This window comes from Biomphalaria glabrata, chromosome 17 (assembly GCF_947242115.1).
Source record: "Biomphalaria glabrata chromosome 17, xgBioGlab47.1, whole genome shotgun sequence".
NCBI classification, from domain to species: domain Eukaryota; kingdom Metazoa; phylum Mollusca; class Gastropoda; family Planorbidae; genus Biomphalaria; species Biomphalaria glabrata.
In genome coordinates this window covers 18,314,204-18,337,706 of record NC_074727.1, presented here as the reverse complement: position 1 = coordinate 18,337,706, position 23,503 = coordinate 18,314,204, and the positions used below count along the sequence as shown (strand labels likewise).

Below are 23,503 nucleotides of genomic sequence, written 5' to 3'. Positions count from 1 at the left end.
ATATATTTACATTCATTTTGTCAATGTTCCACAGCTTTGCACTTCACTGTACCAAAGATTCTGCCCAACACAACTTTTGAGACCATCCGAAAGGGAAGTGACGTATTCGCCAAATTTGGACAGTTTTTGATAGAGAAGCTGGAAAAAGCGGGAAAGTGGCATCTTCTAGATAGAAAACTTTAGTACTTAGTTGACAAACGTAGTTTCAGCAAAAGTCAAAATGAAAACAAAATTATTGGAACTTTTATTTGATTAATTTTAAAACAAGCATCATGTGAATTTTTTTCTTAACGAAACAAAGCAAAACCAAGAAAAAAGTTGTTTTTTTTCTATTTAACTGACACATCTAATGCTCAAGAAACCTTTTTAATTGTATAGGGACATTGGGGTTTTATAAAGTATAAAAGAGTTATGTATGGTTTATTTAATAGAAATAATCCATATTTTTATATAGCTGTAGCATCAATAATAGTTCAGGCATCCATTAGAGCTTGGTGGATTAAAATTAGTATTCCTAGTCTGCACCAGGATTCAAACCTGCACCCCTGGTTTGGAAGCGAGGTGCTTTACCACTTAGCCACCGCGTGTCCTAGATCAATAGTACTTCAGTTTAATAGTTTTTTTAATAAATCAACTTTAAATGACAACAGAAACATTGTAGTCAGAAAGAAAGGAGTTTCATATACTTTCTGACCAGTGGCTTAGCTAAGGATTTGGGGGCCGTGGATTGGGCTTGATCTCTTTAGGGGCCCCTGCATTTGACATTTGACATTATGCCATGAGATAATGACGTAATAATGAATGTCAAAACAAAATGTCGGACACTCATGTGGAGACCCGGAGGGGGGGGGGTATTCTCAAAATAGGACCACCCTTCTCCACCTTAGCAACGCCACTGTTTCTGACTGAACGGCAAATCAAGGTAGATAGTACAGATGTTAATTATAGCGTTTTGAATTACAGGCATATACATGATTTCGGAGAGAGTCTAGGAAGATAAAGAGCAAAATGATGGATTATTGCAATTTGTTAAAAAGAGTGAGAGAGTAATGGCTGTGACATCGCCATTGTGGTTCATTTTGTCGATTTTCGTAGGGAAAAGAAGGAAAATGATATTGTTTCTATAGCTGGAGAGACTATTGAAATAGTGCAAACCTTTAAATACCTTGGTACTATTCTAGACAATAAACCAAAATTTACTGCAAATACTGATTATATCAGCATAAAGGGCAGCAAAGATTACGATTACTAAGAAAACTGTCCTCGTTTAATGTTAGCGAAAAGGCCTTGGCTATGTTTTATCACGCTCACATCTGCAGTATTTTAAGTTTCAATATCACTGCCTGATATTGCAATCTGAGCATTAAAAAGAAAAATAAACTATATAGAATCCTAAATGCTGCTGGTAAAATCATTGGCAAAAAACAAACCCCATTTGGGCAGTTGTTTGAGACGAACATCTATAAAAAAAAAAGCTAACAAGATCCTCGAAATAAAGAATCACCCTTTGTGTCAGGATTCTTCTTTTTCCTATGTTACCAATTATGTCTATGTTACTATGTTTATCTATGGTTAGTACCATATGTCTATGGTACTATATATGTCTATGTTACTAAATATGTCTATGTTACTATACATATATCCCTATCGTTACTATAAAAATCTGTTACAATATATGTCTTTGTAACTATATATGTCTATGTCACTATGTATGTCTATGTTACTATATATGTCTATGTTACTATGTTTATTTATGTTACTGTATGTTACTATATATGTCTACGTTAAGATATTTTATTGCTTAAAGAATGTTGACCGGATCTAAAAACTTGAAATGTAAACAAAGAACAGATAACCGTAATTTAAGATTATCGTGAACATCCCAAATATTCAAGCACTTGACTACCAACATCTGTCATCATCAGCTGGGGGAAACAACTCAATCGTTCTCCCAAATCTAAACGCAGTCCCATGCAAAGATAGACACTTGTTTCTACTTTAGAACTCTTTTGCATTTATGTAGCACAGATGTGCTCCTTCTTTCTTTATTCTGTTTTACATACATGAAATAATAATGTTCTGTTTTTTAAATATTGGAAATTTACATAGATGGCGGAAAATCTAAAAGGTGTATTCGATGTACAACATAAAGGTTGTGTTGATATGCTGTTTTTGTTTTTAATTATTCAAAACTCCAGCATGTATTTCGCACTGCAGGATCAAATTTTGTAAGATTTTCTGTTAATGACTTTAATTTAGTTGGGTAATATAAAGTTCAATTTAGCGTCATTGATATTATACAGTTGATCTTTAAAATCTGACACAATAGTAAATAATAATAATGATATAATTATAATAAAATAATAAGTAATTTTATCAAGTATTTAATGTCACGAAACTAAAGATAAGCTTTAACATTCGCTTTAGCGTTGATACAAAGTAGTTTAAAGGTATCTTTTTTTTTTGATCTCATAAGAACTGGACACTTCATGACAGATGGCAGCGTTATCAAATCCAACACACAAAACTGTTATAAGAAAACAGGAGCGTCACTAGAGGAATGATAGGGCGTTGAATGGTGGTCGTGGTCGCACTGTTCCCCATGGCAGAAAACGGAGCGGGTTGGTTGGAGTCTGGTGAAAAAGGAGATATAATGAAGTCAAACTAGAGCCATAGCACAAAGAACATACAATTTTTTAATCTAACATTTTCTGTATGATTGTAGAATGTGAAGCCAGAGTAGTTAATTTTGAGTAACTTACATCTGCTTGTTTCACTTAATTATTGTGACTCTACTAAGGAGTTATCGAGGTTAAAAATAGCAGATGGTATTTTGCTAGATGTGAGTCTTTTTTTTTACAAAGCTTATATCAACTTATATCCACGTATATCAACTTATATCCACGTATATCCACGTATATCAACTTATATACACTTATATCCACGTATATCAACTTATATCAACTTATATAAACGTATATCAACTTATATCCACTTATATCAACTTATATCCACGTATATCAACGTATATCCACTTATATCCACTTATTCTGTCTGTCTATTACACTAACTGTTTCAATGTCTCAGCACTTTTCGTCTTGCTTTAGACTAGTGGAGTACTTTTAGATCTAATCGTTTTAAAATGGTTCTACAAACACGCCTTTCATACAGATGCAAAAACAGATTTGATAATCACAATGATCTAAAAATAATCGCTCACATTCACTCTGGTCTAGGTTTGTGAAGAAATAAACATTTAAAAAAATGGTACAAAAGAAAGTTACGCACCAAAAATGCATTCATAAATACTTAAGGGGAGGGAACTAGTGTGTTTTTCTTTAGACCTTAAATGTCGGCTTTCAAATACATTGTTGGTAGAAATTGCAAAAAAAAAAAAAAAATCATTTTTGGTAAAGTTAACCGATGCGGTTTTGTTCCTGAAAATGGCTTATTTATCTTAGCGTAAGTAATGGAAAACTAGCAATAGAAAAAGAGAATAATTTAAAAAAAAAAAAAGCTTATCTAAGGGAAAGAACCGCTGATTACTGCCATTTACTTGAAAATTACAGGGTTTAGTTCCCTTTCTGCTATTAATTTTTTTTTTATTAGTACTAAAGGATTAGTTGTTTTTAAAATTGATTTATGTGTTGTCAGGTTCAATGTATTGAGCAAAGTTTTAACTTGATCCGAGAATGGGAAATGGGAGGAAAAAAAATGTTCAAACTTTTTACCTGACAGACAAGCTGATATAAGCTTTGTAGATTAGTTACATTGTCGTATCTTATCGTCCAAAGGGCAGTAGAAGTGAGTATGAGTGAATGAAGGATTGGTCAGGACAAAGAATTTTACATTGTCATATATGCTTTCCTTATGTTGTAAAGTATGTTGTAAATATTGTAATGAACTGCTTAGCGTTAATTTTAATCATGCTTTCGAATGAAATTGAATATAATCATTTTTGTTATACTGCCCACCCGATTCACACAAAGAGACCATTCGACCACTAACCTGCGGTCACCTCGTCCAGCACCTGAACGTCAGCACAGCTGTAGTAGGCTCTCCCGGCAGGTTGGTATATGGCCTGCAGTTAGAATGTCACTTGGTTAGCGAGCTAATAAGCAAGTAAATGTAATTTTTAAATAAGGTCAAAGTGGGGGCACTTTAAATGGGCTTCGTCATGGAAGGTGAAAAATAAGAGAAGGAAGGGCATGGATTTCTACCCTCCCCTTCGCCTGTACCTATGCCTGTTAAACAGTTTGGGGCACAACACGTAATCTTTAGACCAAATGGACCTCATAGAATCACGTGGCTAAATGTTTGTTTACTATTGGTGAATGAGCTCCATTTATTTCACTGACAGGCTGGTCCAATCTCTTATATTGTCTTGCCATCGCTATCTCTGTCAGCCTAAATTTCTTTTTTTTTCTGGTACTGTTACCTGAAGGAAAGTCTTTGCGAGCTCCGAGGTCCTTGTGATATAGCCATAAAGTTTCTTTTTTTTTCTTTTGACAGCAGTTGCCATGTCACCGTGGGGGCCCCCTCTTGCCTTTATAATCCTATTTCTAATCTTATGGTTTAGCTTAAGGAACAACAAACGCCTTCCCTCCCCTTTCCGCGACCCATATGACGTGTCTCATTAGGACTCATGTACTAAGAGTCACGTGATAGAAATAGTTGTACATTTTGTTTCCTTTTTTTTTTTAATGTCCTGGTGTGTGATTTTAACAAATTAAGGACTGGTACATTTATCGCCTGCGGGTGGCGTTTTACGAGCTGTGTAAATCATACAGAAGTCCTTTCCCCCCAAAACCCACAAGAGTTCTTCCGGCCCATAAAGTGTGTGCTAGTCCAATTAAGGTATTACTTTGGGTGGTCATGAAAGCATTGATCTTTGGGCGCATTTAACAAACACACACACCACACTCACACAAACTCACATTCGTTAACACATACACACACATATGTAGATATGTATTTATAAAGACACATGCACACACACAGGCTTAGAGCTTAGTATGTTCAGGTAGGTCATCGATGGAGCCTACAAAAAAAAGGGTCAGCTTGTTCTGGGGATTAAATAGGTCGTATATCTGGGTTTATTATTACATTAAAATGATGCATAGAGAAACCCCATCAGTAAAGACAAAATGTCATAATGAGGGATGTCTTTTCCTTACACTTTTATGTCATCGAGAAACTTAAAATCTATTTGGACATTTTAAAACTAGATCCTTGTTCCTCTGTAAAATGTTTGACAATGTCATTAATGTTCTCTAATTCCTCTTGCGTGCAATGGAACCTTCGTGTTCCCAGAGAACTTTCACTATTTACGTTTTACGTGAAATATACAGAAGCCTTTTATTTGAAATGTGCTTAACGTTATTTTTATAAAAATGCACACATACATTACTTCTCTTATAGTGTGTACATTACTTCTCCAATAGTGTGTACATTACTTCTCCAATTGTGTGTACATTACTTCTCCAATAGCCTGTGAATTACTTCTCCAATAGTGTGTACATTACTTTCCCAATTGTGTGTACATTATTTCTCTAATAGTGTGTGTATTACTTCTCCAATAGTGTGTGTAGTACTTCTCCAATAGCCTGTGCATTACTTCTCCAATAGTGTGTACATTACTTCTCCAATAGCGTGTGTATTACTTCTCCAATAGCCTGTGCATTACTTCTCCAATAGTGTGTACATTACTTCTCCAATAGCGTGTGTATTACTTCTCCAATAGCGTGTGTATTACTTCTCCAATAGTGTGTGTATTACTTCTCCAATAGTGTGTGTATTACTTCTCCAATAGCCTGTGCATTACTTCTCCAATAGTGTGTACATTACTTCTCCAATAGCGTGTGTATTACTTCTCCAATAGTGTGTGTATTACTTCTCCAATAGCGTGTGTATTACTTCTCCAATAGCCTGTGCATTACTTCTCCAATAGTGTGTACATTACTTCTCCAATAGCGTGTGTATTACTTCTCCAATAGCGTGTGTATTACTTCTCCAATAGTGTGTGTATTACTTCTCCAATAGTGTGTGTATTACTTCTCCAATAGCCTGTGCATTACTTCTCCAATAGTGTGTACATTACTTCTCCAATAGCGTGTGTATTACTTCTCCAATAGTGTGTGTATTACTTCTCCAATAGCGTGTGTATTACTTCTCCAATAGCCTGTGCATTACTTCTCCAATAGTGTGTACATTACTTCTCCAATAGCGTGTGTATTACTTCTCCAATAGCCTGTGCATTACTTCTCCAATAGTGTGTATATTACTTCTCCAATAGCGTGTACATTACTTCTCCAATAGCCTGTGCATTACTTCTCCAATAGTGTGTATATTACTTCTCCAATAGCGTGTGTAGTACTTCTCCAATAGTGTGTACATTACTTCTCCAATAGTGTGTTTAGTACTTCTCCAATAGTGTGTATATTACTTCTCCAATAGCCTGTGCATTACTTCTCCAATAGTGTGTATATTACTTCTCCAATAGTGTGTACATTACTTCTCCAATAGTGTGTACATTACTTCTCCAATAGTGTGTACATTACTTCTCCAATAGTGTGTACATTACTTCTCCAATAGTGTGTGTAGTACTTCTCCAATAGTGTGTGTATTACTTCTCTAATAGCGTGTGTATTACTTCTCCAACAGTGTGTGTAGTACTTCTCCAATAGTGTGTGTATTACTTCTCCAATAGTGTGTACATTACTTCTCCAATAGCCTGTGTATTACTTCTCCAATAGCGTGTGTATTACTTCTCCAATAGTGTGTACATTACTTCTCCAATAGCGTGTGTATTACTTCCCCAATAGTGTGTGTATTACTTCTCCAATAGCGTGTGTATTACTTCTCCAATAGTGTGTGTATTACTTCTCCAATAGTGTGTGTATTACTTCTCCAATAGCGTGTGTATTACTTCCCCAATAGTGTGTGTATTACTTCTTCAATAGTGTGTGTATTACTTCTCCAATAGCGTGTGTATTACTTCTCCAATAGCGTGTGTATTACTTCTCCAATAGTGTGTACATTACTTCTCCAATAGTGTGTGTATTACTTCTCCAATAGTGTGTGTATTACTTCTTCAATAGTGTGTGTATTACTTCTCCAATAGCCTGTGTATTACTTCTCCAATAGCGTGTGTATTACTTCTCCAATAGTGTGTACATTACTTCTCCAATAGTGTGTATATTACTTCTACAATAGCGTGTGTATTACTTCTCCAATAGTGTGTGTAGTACTTCTCCAATAGTGTGTGTAGTACTTCTCCAATAGTGTGTACATTACTTCTCCAATAGTGTGTGTATTACTTCTTCAATAGTGTGTGTATTACTTCTCCAATAGTGTGTGTATTACTTCTCCAATAGTGTGTGTATTACTTCTCCAATAGTGTGTGTATTACTTCTCCAATAGCGTGTACATTACTTCTCCAATAGTGTGTGTATTACTTCTCCAATAGTGTGTGTATTACTTCTTCAATAGTGTGTGTATTACTTCTCCAATAGCGTGTGTATTACTTCTCTAATAGCGTGTGTAGTACTTTTCCAACAGTGTGTGTAGTACTTCTCCAATAGTGTGTGTATTACTTCTCCAATAGTGTGTGTATTACTTCTCCAATAGCGTGTGTATTACTTCTCCAATAGCGTGTGTATTACTTCTCCAATAGCCTGTGCATTACTTCTCCAATAGCGTGTGTATTACTTCTCCAATAGCGTGTGTATTACTTCTCCAATAGCGTGTGTATTACTTCTCCAATAGCGTGTGTATTACTTCTCCAATAGCGTGTGTATTACTTCTCCAATAGTGTGTGTATTACTTCTCCAATAGTGTGTACATTACTTCTCCAATAGCGTGTGTATTACTTCTCCAATAGTGTGTGTATTACTTCTCCAATAGCGTGTACATTACTTCTCCAATGGCGTGTGTATTACTTCTCCAATAGTGTGTATATTACTTCTCCAATAGTGTGTACATTACTTCTCCAATATTGTGTACATTACTTCTCCAATAGTGTGTGTATTACTTCTCCAATAGTGTGTGTATTACTTTTCCAATAGTGTGTGTATTACTTCTCCAATAGCCTGTGCATTACTTCTCCAATAGCGATTTCACTTATTTATTTACAAAATTATCTTCTGTGGCTAGCCTATAGTCTAAAATTTGTAACCTGAAACTTAATTCAGACGTATCCAGCGCTTCCACCATGGTGTAGCAATCTGGAGGCATGTAATCCAACAATTCTAATTCACAATTGTTCCCTTTCAGACCATTCGGTCTATGGGGCAGATGATGTTAAGGTCATCTGTTTCTTTGGCCAACATTTAACGAGCAAGATGTCATGCGGCCAGCACAACGATCAACCGCCTTTACCCTCCCCAACTTAAGTCAGCTACCCATTAGAGCTGGGTGGACTCAGGGGCGCCATAAAAATCCCTAATTCAAAATCCCACTCTTCGCCGAGATTCGAACCCAGGACCTAGGGGTTCGGAAGCCAAGCGCTTAACCATTCAGCCCCCGAGCCCCCAATTCACAATTAGAGTAAACAAATTAAAATCCATCTCTATCTGGAAGAAATGAATAAAATAATAGAGAAAAGATTAAACTAAAAAATGGACGTTATGACCCCAAATTCAAGAAAAAAAAAAAGGTGCTAAATTTTTTCGCTTCCAAACTGGACACAACAGAATGAGATAAAACAAATAATCCGGAGGCTGAAAAGTGGGACGAGTGAAATCTACCCTCGTAGAGAATGCCGACCATGTCCTCCAGAGCTTCATGCTATATGTTATTGAAGTGCTTTTGTTTCTATGGTGACGTTGAGAAGAAGTTAGCGATTGGTTGGTGGCTATGTAGTGTGAATGATGCAAGATAAGCGGCAATGTCGTAAACTGTCTTGGGTAGGCCAGACGAGTCCAGGAAGCCAACGTGTAAAGATGTGTTTTTGTAGTGAGTTAGATTTTGCTCAAAATACCATTTTATATTATTACTAAAGTCTACTACATTTATTTCATGTTATCTCTAAGTTGAATTTGTTTAAATATTGTAATAAAAGTTTTATATTGTTTATTCAAGCTCTTGTAAGTTCTATAAGAGAAAATATAATTAGCCTACAGCAGTTTAATTGTCTACCAGCAGTTTGGTGCTATAAGGCAAACACAACATACTGGTGTCAGAGTCAACGGCAGAAATCAGAGCATTCATTTATGAGGAGTGGTTTAATATTTTGCCCGGTTCCGTCCAAACTACGACTCCCGATGCCGTCACTGTGGAGAGAGCGTCGAAACAGTGACGCATATCTCGTACGAGTGTCCCCAGCTCCGAGAACCATGGGGGATCTGAGCAGTCACTCGACTTGTATGGTAGCTACGAGGCATTAACGCCGAACGGCCCAGTTTCTTGCCAGAGCACTACGGGAGTATTGAGTCCTTCCTGCTCTGATTTTTCAATAGGAGTTCATCTCAGGTGTCAAAAGTGAAAAGGAAGAATTTTAACAGTATATCACATGTCCTAGCCAGATATGTACCCTAAACCACCACTAGAAACAAACACTGTTTGAAGAGACGCCTGATCTGGAAACCACTGCTTAGTTTATCTCAGATTTAGCACATGATTGTGAGAACGCAGCAGAAGAATTCCTTATATATCAGATATCTTTTCTGGGCAGTACCTCTCCCATACCCTAGACTCATCATTAAATATATTATATTATTCAAATTGTTGAAACATTTTCTTAAATTGCGTAACATTATTTATACAAACCTGCAGCAAATGCTGACCAGACCTGAGAAAGAAAGAAATAATAATGGATTTAGATGTGTATTTTCAATAAGGTTAAAACTTCAATAACAATTAAGGCACAAAAACTTCGGTCATGGTGATGGACTTTTTACTTTGATGATTTAAAGAAACGACATAAAATTATTTTTTTCAAACCGTTCACTAGCCTTTCAAGAGGGTGTCGAGTGGCTAGAATAGCAACTGACTGAATTGAAACTCTATCCTCTTTGTTTGCAGCTATGCGTTCTAGGCCCCGGACTTTGCACCCTTAGAATCATAAACCTCTGCTATTGGGTACTTTAAACGCGATGTTTATTTAGTTGAAATCCAACTAGAGATCAAACTAAAGATCAGACTAAAGATCCAACTAGAGATCAAACTAAAGATCAAACTAAAGATCAAACTAAAGATCAAACTATTGTTGTCTATGCAGGGGCGGACTGGGTATCAAAATCGGCCCGGGCATTACCATGTAAACCGGCCCATAAATGGCATGTGGCATGTCATATATTTTCGGTGTGGGGGGGGGGGTTAAACCCCCTCCGCAATATATATATATATATATATATATATATATATATATATATATATATATATATATATATAAGTGTGTGTATATGTAATTAATCTTCATTACATTCTTATCTTTCATTCTTTTAAACGTTTTTTCTACTCTAGAATACTCTCTTCCTATAATTAGTGAAAGGTAGTACACACCGCCAAGGGACAGTTACAGCTAGGAAGTCTGGGGGAGTGCCGTAAGCTCCCCCGAATCATAGCATTATTTCCGTTATTTTAAGCTTTAAAAAAAAGCTTATTCTGAGGTATCTACAGTGCAATTAGCCTGCTACTCTTCCGCTAAAAAAATAAAAAACTAAATCTTCTATTCACTGGAGTCCAGCGACTGGTAGAAAATGGTAAAATGCTTTAGTTTTGTATTGGAAATGGGGGGGGACCACAAAACCACTTTTGGCTACGCTCATGAAATTTGGTGACTTAAGTTGGCTGCACTGGGGCAATAAGTAAAGTTTCCCTTTCAGACAACGAGATCTGAGGCCAGTGATGGTTTGAATTCCTCCCCTCTTGGCTACGCCCATGTGATTTATCATAGGTGTAAGCCTAATTCTATTCAAAATATATAAAGTTTGATAACGCATCGAAAACTGGATGTATGCTTTCGTAGGCTTACATAATGTATTCTATTTATAGATCTACATGTATGTAGTCTGAAAACTATAAACACTACAATAGCAGCCTTAATGAGTTTCAAACTTTTTACAGACGTTTCTTCAAAAAAATAAAACAATTAGGTCCTACGCATTTCACGTGTCAATCTAGTCATGCATGTTGATCTGTGACTTAAAATATGCTAAATCTTTGGTTTTCCTGCCTGACAACCCATTCCTTTAAAGTGGTATCACCACAAATACAAAACTAGGGGTCTATCGAGCCGTCATCCTCCTCTACATTGCTCTATGCCTCAGAAACATGGATAGTGTACAATTAACATGCAAAGAAACTGAATCACTTCCACATGACATGTCTGTGAAAAATACTGAATGTCAAATGGCAAGACAAAATGCCAGATACTGAAGTCCTTCAAAGAGCGGGTCTGCAAAGCATCCACACATCCTGATGCAGTCCCAGCTGCGATCGGCAGGACACGTATGCAGAATGAAAGACCACCTCATCCCTAAACGACGTGTATGGCCAACTAAGCGAAGGAAAGCGCTCTTAATGTGGTCAAAGAAAACGCTTCAGGGACACCCTCAAAGCTTCTCTGAAGGCGTTCAGCATAGACCCATCCACCTGGGAGACAGAGGCACATGACAGAGCATCATGACGTCGCGCTGTGAAAACCGGCGCACAGGTTGCTGAGGAAAAGAGAACAAAGCTGGCAGAAGAAAAAACGCCAGAGAAGAAAAGAAAGGCCAATGACACTAGCTCCAGCTGGAATAACCTGCCTAGTGTGCGGCCGAACATTCCGGGCTCACCAGCCACACGAGGAGACAAAAAACCCCAGTGCAAGGCCCTCGGCCCCCTGGAAGACAAAGTGGTCATAATCGAACTAGGGTGGACGAACTATATATATTCCTTTAAAAGATAAGAGAAAGCAGAACGGCTAGAGAGGTACCTCTAAATGTGAAAAGCTCTTGCTTCGTCCTAGTACATTCTCAAAAACGAGATTTGTATATGAATATATTATTTAAAATATAAATGATTCTAAATCTCCTTTCATTAAATATCGGATGTGACAGCGCTATATAATAGTATATAAATTATTGTAATTATTGTAATAATTTTCATCATCAATGACTTCATACTAAGCATAAGTTTGCCGTTAATCACAATGGTATAAAATTGATTTAGATCTACTCTAGATTTTTGTTTTAATTAAATAATATATTTTTTTGTAAGCCTTAAGTGTAGTATTTTTAGATCTATGTTATTACAAATAAACAACAAAAAACTTAATTTTTCTTTTCAAATCGCAGATAGTAGAACTTTATACCCATATTGAGCTATGAATAAGTTGGGTGGTTTGCAATTTCGCGGCTGTGTGTATGTGTTTAAGTTAACTTCTATTAAGTTTTGTTAAAGAGCTAATTGTCTCCCCTTTTGACGCATTATATCAAGGTTTTTTAACTTAGCCTCTCCCATCCCTCTTTTTCGTTAACTTTCATGTAACCATAAAAAACGGGTGAGGGAAGGAGCAAAACAAAAATAGGAGTGCCATCAAAGGCCCATGCCGACCAGCAAAATGATCAGGCCAAACACGGTCTCCCATCCGCTCTTTTTCGTTAACTTTCATGGAACCATAAAAAAAACGGGTGAGGGAAGGAGCAAAACAAAAATAGGAGTGCCATCAAACGCCCATGCCGACCAGCAAAATGATCAGGCCAAACACGGTCTCGAAGACATCAAAGTAGTGTTGAAGGCCATGCCGCTCGTGCATAGCAGAAAGTACTGTCTAACGTTTTACAAATGATAATACGTACAGTGTATAGTGTAATTCTTAAAATTATATTCTTGTTGAATGTCAAACAAAATTAATTGTAATAATAATTTAAAAAAAAACAAGAAAACATGTTCGGGCCTTTGTGTCTTGTTGATGTCACATTTTTTTTTAAAGTTGTCTGCATTGAATTTGTTTTTCTTTGGTCGCGACCAGACCGGCCCATTTGGTACCGGCCCACCGGGCAATCGCCCGTTTGCCCATATAGCCAGTCCGCCCCTGTGTCTATGTGTAGAACGTCCGGTGCTATTTATTTCAACACATTTATTGTTAACATGATCTCAAACCAAGGTGGAAAGCGGTTTAGCCAAGCCTGGAACTATGTTTACAATAAAGTACGCCAAAAATACTCAGAAGATTCTTAAGACATCACGTGACCTAGGCAGAAAACTCAGGGGACTCAACCATTACAGAGTTGTAGGCCTATTTATATGACGACAATGCGCTAGATCTATCATCGCAGCTTGAGATTTTTTTGTGTAATCAGCATAATACATCACAGCATTGTGATCTTCATCGTTGTTGTCTTTATTCAAGCAGCATTCATTAAACAAAGAAATCGTGTTATATAATAATGGTCAAGTCATGCCAGCATTTCTTGACCACATCCTTCAAACTAATTAGCTGTTTGACATGGAGTGGACAGAAAATAATCAAAAGATAAACTCCAATATACTCTGCATCAGGCTAACAGGTGCTAGGAGATGTTATGATGTAGAGAGGGGGGTCAAGGGGGTTTCGGGGGTATTAAATACTTACTACTTACTGTTTCGGAATTTTGACCGTTAAAATTTTATACTCTTCAGGACCGTCCGGCCATTTTCCTAATGCAATGAACTCCTGTGAGCCGGAGAGCTGTATGTTGATGACGTAGCTGCCCTGGAACAAAGTGAATTATACTTGGTCATAATCAGTATAGGAAGAGAACATGGAGAGCAACAGAGAAGAAGATAACATTGTTATGATTATCGTTCCTAGTACTCATTTTTCAAATCCAACTATTAGTCATTTCATGGGTGGAAATTTAATTTTTAAAAATGCAAATTTTTTTTTTTAATATACAAGGGAAAGAACCTCTAAAATCAGGACCATATATCTTAAGACTGCAGGAATAAACTCCCTGTTTCTATATAAAACAAAAGTAATTAATCACCGCTAATTGATTAATTTTTAAATTAATTTATGTATTGTCATCAACCATGAAATATAAGGCATAATTTTAATTTGATACAAGACTGGAAAGTGGGAGAGAATTGAATTCCAAATCCTACTAAGTGGAAACACTTTATATTTACTGCTCTGTGGTCACTCACATGGATGTTGAACATGCAATGTTACTTTTTTTATTTTTTTTATTATATTAGACTTTAATTTTTTTTAAAGCTAAGTAACATGTCTAATAGAAAACTTAATTTACTAATTCCAATAATACTACTAATTATAATAATAGAAAATGACAAAACCGATAGTATTGTTATATTCGTATGATAATGGCAAGTGTCGCCCTCTGGGATATAGTCTCTCCTGTCTTTTCTTTTGTTTTTTGTTTTACTAGAAATAGTGAATAGTTGTAAAAATGGTTTATTTTATGAAAAAAAAACTGCAGGGATAGTTAATTTTAAAATTTAAAAGGATTGCTTTTAGAAAAAAAAAAAGTAGCCGTTGCATCAAAACTTTGTAAAATTAATTTTTTTTTATATCTTTTCTAGATTCTGAGATCTAAACGGGACGGACGGACAGACAGACCACACAAATCTAATAGCGGCTTTACCCCTTTCAGGTGTCACTGTTGACTCCCTTGATTGATTTCCTTTGGAACAAACGTATTTACACACTAAGCTTATTTAATACGTACCTGTACATTAGGGTTAAAATGTCTTGTTGGCATGTGTAGATGGACAGCGTACTCACTGCCTGGCCTTGACATAGAAATGTAGGCAATCAATACAAAAGAATTATATTAGCTTTTTATGGCTTACAAGGAAATGTAGTAGATAGTATAATGATAATCCTAAATCTACAGACGTTTTGGTTGTGGAATGATTTACAATTTTGCAATCATTCAGTCAGAATCATGTTGTTGTATCTCGCCCACACTAATTGTCATGTCCATAACCTCCCAAATGTCAGCCAACCGCTATCCTAGGCCACCCAAGAAAAGAACAAAATAACTTTTTTCTTTTTTTTTTCCTTAATTATCTTTGCCATCACTTGCTGGTATGGTAATACTTCAACGACTCAAAGTCTTTGATTACACAGACTATTTAAACAAGCATGTTCTTCCTCTTCAACTTTTCCTGAGTCTGTGGAACTGTTTGGGTACCACACATGATCTGTCGACCGTTTTTCTCCATTCATTTTACGTTAAATAGAATCTCTTTCAATGACATGGCCCATCCATCCTTTATGTTGTCTTCCCATAGCTTTCTCTGCCTCTTCTTCTTTTTTCCTGGTACTTTCCCTTAAGGAAGGTCTTCATGAGCACTGGGATCTTGTTTTAGTTTGCACTTTTTGATAACTGTTAGAAAGTCATCGTGGGGCGGCACTATCGTATTTTATATCACAGAAATACAGCCATCTCTTAAAGAATTATTTCAGGAACTAGGGCCTGTCCAAATCAGATAAAAAAAATATTTGTTTTGCATCCACTAAACGTTAGTTTCATCAGATCTGTGTTCAGCTTTTCTCCATTAAGGCTAGAACAGATAGATTTGGAAAAAAAAAACTTCCTTCCACTGTCGGTCAGGGTGTTTCAAGCTCACTCGTCATGACTGAGAGCCCGAGTCATCGAGCGCTGGGTGTGTGTGTGTGTGTGTTAGCGTATATGCTATTTTGTTATGTTTCTGTGTATGCTATTTGTGTTTGCGCAAAGATTGTTATAGTAGTTATGGTTGAGGTGGACAATTGTAGTCAAGCTGAATTTCCATTTGTTAGCACCAAAAAAGTGGTCACTCTTTCCAAATTTTGTCAGCCCTCAACTTCTATCCCCCCTTTCCTTTTTTTCAATATACAAACAAAGGACCCCTCCCCCCCCCGCCCCGCCCCCCCCCATTCTAGAGTATGCTCGAAAAAAGTTTTAGGCCCATCAGTTGTAGCCTCCCCTATCCCTGCACTCTAATGCCCCCCCCCCCCACGATATTTTCAAATGGACTTCCCTTTCAACAGACCGTCTTATACACCCATGTCCTCCCCCAAAAAAAAAATTACGCACACAAATTCACACTTTTAATAGGCCTTTATATTACCTGTGATAATTTTTAGGACTTTAAATTTTTTGCTTTAGTATAGAGGCATTCTAGGTTTCTACACATTATCATCAACTACTGTCTTTAAATGGAAGAAGATAAGATATAGTTTGGACAAAATATTACAAATTAAATTTTAAAAATATTGCAGGATGCAAGGCCACATTTTTTCCAGTAAGTGACTTTCCTTATACTTTAAATTACGCGTAGGACGTAATCATCTTCTTTTTTGAAGTAACGTCTGTATTATATAAGATAAGAATGGAATGAAAGAAAGCTACGCACCAAAAAAGTGTTGATAATCGCATAAGTGAAAGAAATTATTGTGTTTTTTTACTTCAAACACGGACAGGACAGCCTTTAAGTAGATAGTTGGTAGAAACTGGCTTGGTTGTCATAGGTCTAAGTTATGAAAGAATACGTTCAATTGTCGTATTAGTGATTATAAGTGGTCTGGTCAGGACCAAGGATATTCTACTGTGGAAGCGTGGTCGAGAGGCTAAGTACGCTTGGATACCTATGAAGGGGACTCGAGGTTCAACACCCGACTCGAGCAGAGTTGTGTTTACTGAGCTGCCTGGACAACCACCTTCTAGATCCCCCCTCCTCTGAGCATGCTATAAGCATGAAAGTAGCGCTATATAGAAGCTATAATTTATTTATTTAGTTTACTGACGATTTTGTCTTTCTGTTTGAGATATTTTAATATCTATTCCAATAACACAACATGGAACTAAATAAAAACACTTCTAGTGTAATGTTTTTAATATTTATTCTTATATTTTCTTTGGGTTAAATATATAGAGTAAAAGACGTATTCTAATTACTGTGTCCTAATCCATTGCTGCACATATCTGCAATTATTGATAAACCACTAAAGAGGTTATTAAAAAATACACCTACCTGAGGGTGACTGGATTGTCTGAGGGAGTGGATGGGAAGTCTTTACCACAAGGAGGGTTGGAGTTCTGAAAACAGTCCACCATTGTTTTATTGCCCGCTGTAGAGAGAGAAAGAGAAGCGAATAGAAGTTTGTTTCTCTAATGTATGTCAAATATTTTCGTTATTTCGGATGTTCCTTCAAAGATGAAGATAATCTACTTCCTAGTCTAAACCTCCCGCAGGACGACGGAGGATGGCAGGGTATGAACCCGGGACCATCGAAACCACCGAACAACAGTCTAGCGTGCATACCAAACGACCAGGCTTGCTTCTTGAGTTGCGTTGTTTTCATTAGTTTATAAATCTAATTGTGTATGGTTCTTATAATAACTAACTTTTTCAAGACGTATCCTGGTCTAGTATGCTTTAAATGTAAAAGTAAAACCCAATCAATGGTTTGGACCTTGTGGTCTATAAGGCAGACGATCTGTTTCTCTGATCGAGATTGTCATGTGGCTATCCCTAGCTATTGTCAGATACACATTAAATTTGGGTGGATTCAGTGGCGTCCTTAATATCCCGAAAATCAAAATCCCCGTCTTTGTCGTGATTTGAACCCTAGAGCTCTCGGTTTGGAAGGCAAGCGCTTTACAATACATCCACCACGCCCAATCATTGAACATAAATGGATGAATATGTTGTTCCGCTTCCAATTTAGTCACTGAATAGCAAAAAACTGTATTCATTTGTTGTCGACTTTTTTCATTTAATTGTATTGAAATGAAATAGAAATGTGTCACTTAATTTAATGTGTGGTTGAAATTAAATCCGATATTGAAATATTAAAAGACGTATGAAGATTGAAAATTTGTAAAACAAGGACATCCGGCTACAAACACAATTGACAAGGAAGTCGTTGCTATGATTGATGTCAAGAAGAAAAACAATGCAATGATATATTGCACGGACTGTTTCTATAAAAGCAAAATATTTGAAATTTTGTGACTGTATCAACAACGAGTCTGTATTGAATAAAGAATTTCCATGAGATGATTGAAATGTTATGTAGATAAAACCCATTGCTAAAAGTACATCTGTAATGTTAAAAAGTTTACAAATGTTTACAAATGTAATAGATATTAGAATCAGAATGACTGTAAGCACCTTTGTATTTGGTTTGACAACACACCTAACATAGCACTCCCAACATAGCACACCCAACATAGCACAGCTAACATAGCACACACTGATCAGATTCACACAATGTTAAGGGAGACCAAAAAAACTGATGAGATCAACTTAATATCTTCAAATGTCTAGAAAAGGTTAAGCTTGAATTTCTATGTGGAGCTCTAAGACATGAAAATGGAGCTTCACTGTCTGGAACCATGAGGAGTACATGAAATGTATTAAGAACCAACAGAATAGCTATTTGATACATGTGTATTTTCAGAAATTAGCATTTTGCCTAGCATTTTTGATACGATTGAAATACTTTTTTCGTTCTAAAATTATTGCCATTAGAGGCGCAGCTTAAAATCTGTAGTGTTACCTATCTATATTTATTTTTTTATTATTTTTTTTAGGGGGAGGGAAGATTTACAAGAAGGCCAAATATACAAAAGAGTAGGCCTATCTTTAAACTATTGACAATGTGGTGACTTATGAAACCATTTCATTAACAAAAGCATAACATTCAAGCGCAAAAGTGTTATAAAAATAATGCTGTTTTAACAAAAAAAAAAAAAAAAAATCTGTGATTCAAAAGAAAAAAAATTAAACACAAGAAGAAAATGTCAGGCAAGCAATCACAACATGCCAGACTCACTATTTAGGAAGAGAAAAAGAGATTCATTCTTATGTGCATTAATCGTTTTTTGACTATGAGCGTCAACTCCTACTGGAAGCAATCATTGATGTAGCAGATACATTTGGAGCAATTCAACCGAAGTTCAACAACCAACGAAGTATTGTAGATGTCAGTTTTAAAATATTGGCGTATATGATGATTTTTCAAAAGGAGACATTCAAACAGAAATACCACAACTGAGAAGGAGTCTGAAGGCAACAAAAGTTATTCTTGAAGAAAATAAAAATCGACAGTGCATGATTCATATGTCACTAAGACCTTAAAAAAATATCTCTAAATCATTTAACAAAGCCTTCCACCGTTTCTTACCAGCTGCTTATCTACGGCGTCTCATGTGGAAAAGGATTTTAAATTAAAATGAAGAACTTTTTAACACAAAGGCACAAACGACACTTTCACAAAGTTGAATTTGATTAAAAGTGAGATCGCCATAGAGACATTGATTCTGTTGAAATTAATATTACGTTTTCAAGTTTGAAATCTAGAACAAAAAAGCTACGTAACTTACTTATGGCTGCATTGTTGCAAAATTTAACTATAGATTTATGGCAGGGTCTTCGATTCCAAAGATTAAGGATGAGTTCAGAGTTTCATAAGACTAAGGAAACCCAGTGAATTGTTGATAAATTCTATTAAATTACTGAATGTTAAAATTGAATAGCCACTCATTTTATAGTTGTTTAACAATCAAATAACATAGGGAATTATTAACTATATCTATTACAGCGCAACAAGCCAACGAAAAAAAAAGATTTTATAATAGGGGGGGGGGGTGACACCCTGAACTGACCGCACCGGGTGACACCCACCCTAGTGACGCCACTACTTTTAACTAGGGATGCACCGGATACCTTTTTTTTTTATATCCGGCCGGATATGGCCGGATAGTAAAAAAAAAAGATATCAAGTCGGAGACGACTACCTTATCTACAGATCTAGTAAATAGTTATATAATAAACATTTTGTACAACTTTTAACAAGATATTCGGTTTTACGGGCATTGGTTTTATTTTTGTTTTTTTTTTTTTGTTTTAAGTAGACTTGAACGTATCTCTTTATCAGCTTTCCATCGTGAACCGCAGTTATTAAGGAAATTAAATAACAACGTAAGTCTGCTATAAAATTAAATCCGGGAAAAAAGTAATAATGAAACATTAGATGAATGCACTTACTTTTCAGTCTCTGCGGTGGATCTGTAAGACATAGGTGACCGCATATAATGGTCACTGTGTTGACCAGGAAGGCCAGGCTGCTAGTAAATCCTAGATGCATCTTGATTGTAGTAAACAGATAGCATAACTAAGCTGTAGTTATCTATCTATCTTATGTCTATCTATCTATCTATCTATCTATCTATCTATCTATCTATCTATCTATCTATCTATCTATCTATCTATCTATCTATCTATCTATCTATCTATCTATCTATCTATCTATCTATCTATCAAATCTACATAACCATCCATTCATTCATCAATCCATCCTTGTAACCAAATATCAATCTCTCTCTATCTATCTATCTACCCCTCTCTCTCTTTCTCTCTCTCTCTCAATCAATCTAATCTATCTACACATCCATTGATTCATTCATTAATCAGTACACCCCCATCCTTGTATCGAAACATCTATCTATCTATCTATCTATCTATCTATCTATCTATCTATCTATCTATCTATCTATCTATCTATCTGTCTGTCTGTCTGTCTGTCTGTCTATCTATTTATATCTATATATTTTATTGTGATAACTCTGAGATTCACACTTTAAAGATGTTGTTTTCATCCGCACGTTTTTGAATTATTGTTGTGATTACTTCCCTTTAATTCGAATTTTACTTGTCGTCCTTGACTTGTAGTACGGAAACTTCGTCGCTGCAGTTCATTGTCTGAACCATTACAGTGTTTTGCCAGTACCTTTATCACACACACACATATATACATCTTTTTAATCACCACACACCCGTGTGCGCACTATAAGAAAGATTTCTTACAAAACTAGGCCGTTCTCCACGAACAGACAAACAAAAATCGGGAAAATAGCACTTCACTGAAAGTTAACTTCACAATTTTTGTGTCCATAGATCCAGCTTACATCTTCATGTTTGATCTACATCTCACAAAACTTTAATTAGTATCGAAGTCAAATCTCAAATGCGGATTCGACTACTGTCACTTCTATCGCACTTCTACTACACGAAAAAAAAAAGATGCATTAATCATTGACAGATTAATTAATACTTAACAAATGATTAGTTTGTCAGCGTTCAACTACAGAATAAAACAAAACACGTGCTCGGGAATTTTTTGTGTTGTTGTTCCTCCAGTTATAAATTTGTATTTGGACGTGGCTTTAAGAAATTAATTTAATTTGTCGGAGATCCACGGCTTAGCGTGTGGTGGGGGTGTGGATGTGGGGGGGGGGGGGTAACGGAATGACCACTTTCCATGACTTTAGCCTCAAGGTAAAACTGATCCTTCCGATGTACGTAATTAGGTCATGTCCCGAGGCGCATGACGGGAGAGGAAGTTCTGTGTCACTGTGTGTGCATTTTTTGTTTTACACTTTACGATTATACTTTTAAATATATATATATTCAGTTTTGATGTATTGACCTGTTTTGTTTCCTTTTTTTTTATCATAATTAAATTGTTTTTCGGAACTCATCACTTCCAAATAGTAAAGAAGTCAAAATATAGAACTTAAAAAACATATTTTAACTTCTTTCTTGTAGTTTTTCTTCTATTGAATGTTCCGTCTATGCTGCCCACTGATACATGCAGGTAACGTACATACATACATACATAATGACGTAGAGATTTGGTTTCGTTAGACACGGGAAATTGTTTGAAACCATGACACACGTGAGACAAAAATATATATGACCCCCGGTTTGTAAGAAGGTAGGACACCATATTGTTACAAAAATACCTTCATAGGGGACAAAAGTTTATAAGTTTTGTTACATAAGACCTCTTGATGTTTTTTTTTTCCGAAAAACAGTATCAAAGCAGTCATGGTTTCAAGCGCAGTTTTTTCAAGGACGAACTCTTCACAGAAACGTGAAATGTAAAAGGTCATCTGTTTTTTTTAGGGCTACGGTTAACGAGGGTGTCATGTGACCAGCACAACGACCAACCGACTTTACTTTTCCCCGGCTAATGTCAGACACCCATTAGAGCTGGGTGGACAAAGATCCCGAAATTAAAAATCACAGTCTTCACCAGGATTCGAACCCCGGTTCGGAAGCCAAGCGCTTTGCCAACCAGCCAACGCGCCTCCACCGCTAGCCTATTCAGCAAGCTAATTTAAGGCATCAGACCGGTATATCTCTAGAGCCAATCTGCAACATGATTTAAAATGTGCATTATTTCCTACTTTATTGTATACAATCGTATGAAGCTCTGTTCTACTCAGGCCAAATCTGGACACAATTTATTCTATTTCGTAATCCCTGGGCAACTATTCCATAACAATTGACACTGAGGTTTGTAAAGAACCGCCAGATACTTCGTTCTATCAAACTACTTAGAGACATAGAAGCAAACGTGCCTAACAGATCATAGCTCTAGTCTAAGCACAAAATATCACTGACTGACTGATGTATCAAGAAATCTCATCCACTGCTGTGGGGATTCGCATAAAATTTCGTACACGGGTTCCTTTTACCTCTTAGATGTTTGCTAAGACGCGCTATTGACATATTTGGAACCTGAACACCGCAAATTGTGAAAAAACCCTAGGCTTTTATCAAACCAATATATTTTTGTTGGTATTTCTCCTAGCTGGTTAACGTGCCGTACATTCAAGGTCAGATGTTGATTACATCAACGTTGAGAAGGCGTTCACTAGTGAAGTAATAGACAAGCGGCAAGTTGATTGACATGATGTATTAATGAGGCTAAGAGAGATAATCCATATGTTTAAGACACTGTTTATGTAAAGAGTTGAGGTTAATGGTATGTTAGTAAGTTTTGAGAAATAAGTTAAAACTCTGGGTTATGTAGTCTGTAGTAGCGGTAAAACCTGTAGACCGTTGCCATGATCTGCAGAAGTGGCTCATTGCGTCCGAGCCCATGACCAAATAGAGGCCATTGAAAGATAGTCGTTTATTCTTTTAATGAAAACTTGCACTGGGTTTGCTGGTAGATTGATGAAGCGCTTGACTTCCGAATCAAAGTTTCTCGGGTTCGATTCTCAGTGAAGGATTTGCAATTTCGAAACTTTAAGGACGCCCCATCTAGCATGGGTACTGGACATTGGTTGTGAAAATAAAGGCAATTGATCCTTGTGCTGGCCAGAAGACAACTTCGTCAACGGTAGGCCAAAGAAACAGATAACTTTTACATTATCTGCCCTATAGATCGCCTGTAGAGGATATGGTGAGTGTGGCGACTGCCCCTGGCCGTATGCCTTAGTACTTATACTTATAAATCAGTACGCTATAGTGCTAGGAATCGTGGTGGCTAAGTGGTAAAGCGCTTGGCTTACGAAACCGGGAAATTCCCGGGTTGGAATCCTGGTTAAGACTATGGTTTTTAACTTCGGAATATTTAGGGCGCCTCCGAGTACACCCAACTCTAATGGGTACCTGGCACTAGTTGGGGGAAAGTAATGGCGGTTAATGGCGGTTGACATCCTCTTTAACTGTGGGCCAAAAAAAAAACAGATGAAAGAGGAACTACTTACTACTCTTCTGGATTGTA

At 36.5% G+C, this 23,503-nt stretch overlaps 2 protein-coding genes across 2 annotated transcripts in view; one reads left to right on the top strand and one right to left on the bottom strand.

Moving 5' to 3' along the window:
- The window catches only part of LOC106061088 (uncharacterized), a 32,206-nt gene extending 30,042 nt beyond the window's left edge, over positions 1 to 2,164 (top strand). The window contains exon 8 of the mRNA XM_056015889.1: positions 35 to 2,164. Within this exon, the coding sequence (XP_055871864.1) occupies positions 35 to 183 (149 nt within the window). The 3' untranslated portion in view covers positions 184 to 2,164. The remainder of the gene's footprint in view (positions 1 to 34) is intronic.
- Positions 2,165 to 2,368: 204 nt separating this feature from the next.
- LOC129923681 (uncharacterized) lies at positions 2,369 to 21,127 on the bottom strand. Its single transcript, XM_056015890.1, has 8 exons — positions 20,791 to 21,127; positions 19,972 to 20,071; positions 16,951 to 17,047; positions 14,658 to 14,721; positions 13,569 to 13,681; positions 9,769 to 9,790; positions 4,009 to 4,081; positions 2,369 to 2,633 (listed from the first exon to the last, which is right to left on the bottom strand). The coding sequence occupies exons 2-8, from the start codon at positions 20,069 to 20,071 to the stop codon at positions 2,509 to 2,511; spliced, it is 594 nt and encodes a 197-aa protein (XP_055871865.1). The 5' UTR covers positions 20,791 to 21,127; the 3' UTR covers positions 2,369 to 2,508.
- Positions 21,128 to 23,503: the final 2,376 nt, after the last annotated feature.

Coding starts and splice junctions, on each gene's coding strand:
- LOC129923681 (XM_056015890.1), bottom strand. CDS start 20,071: ATGCATCTAGGATTTACTAGCAGCCTGGCCTTCCTGGTCAACACAGTG. Junction 9,791..13,568: donor ACGGTCAAAATTCCGAAACA/GTAAGTAGTAAG, acceptor TTTCTTTCTCAG/GTCTGGTCAGCATTTGCTGC. Junction 4,082..9,768: donor CTGGTCAGCATTTGCTGCAG/GTTTGTATAAAT, acceptor TTCTAACTGCAG/GCCATATACCAACCTGCCGG.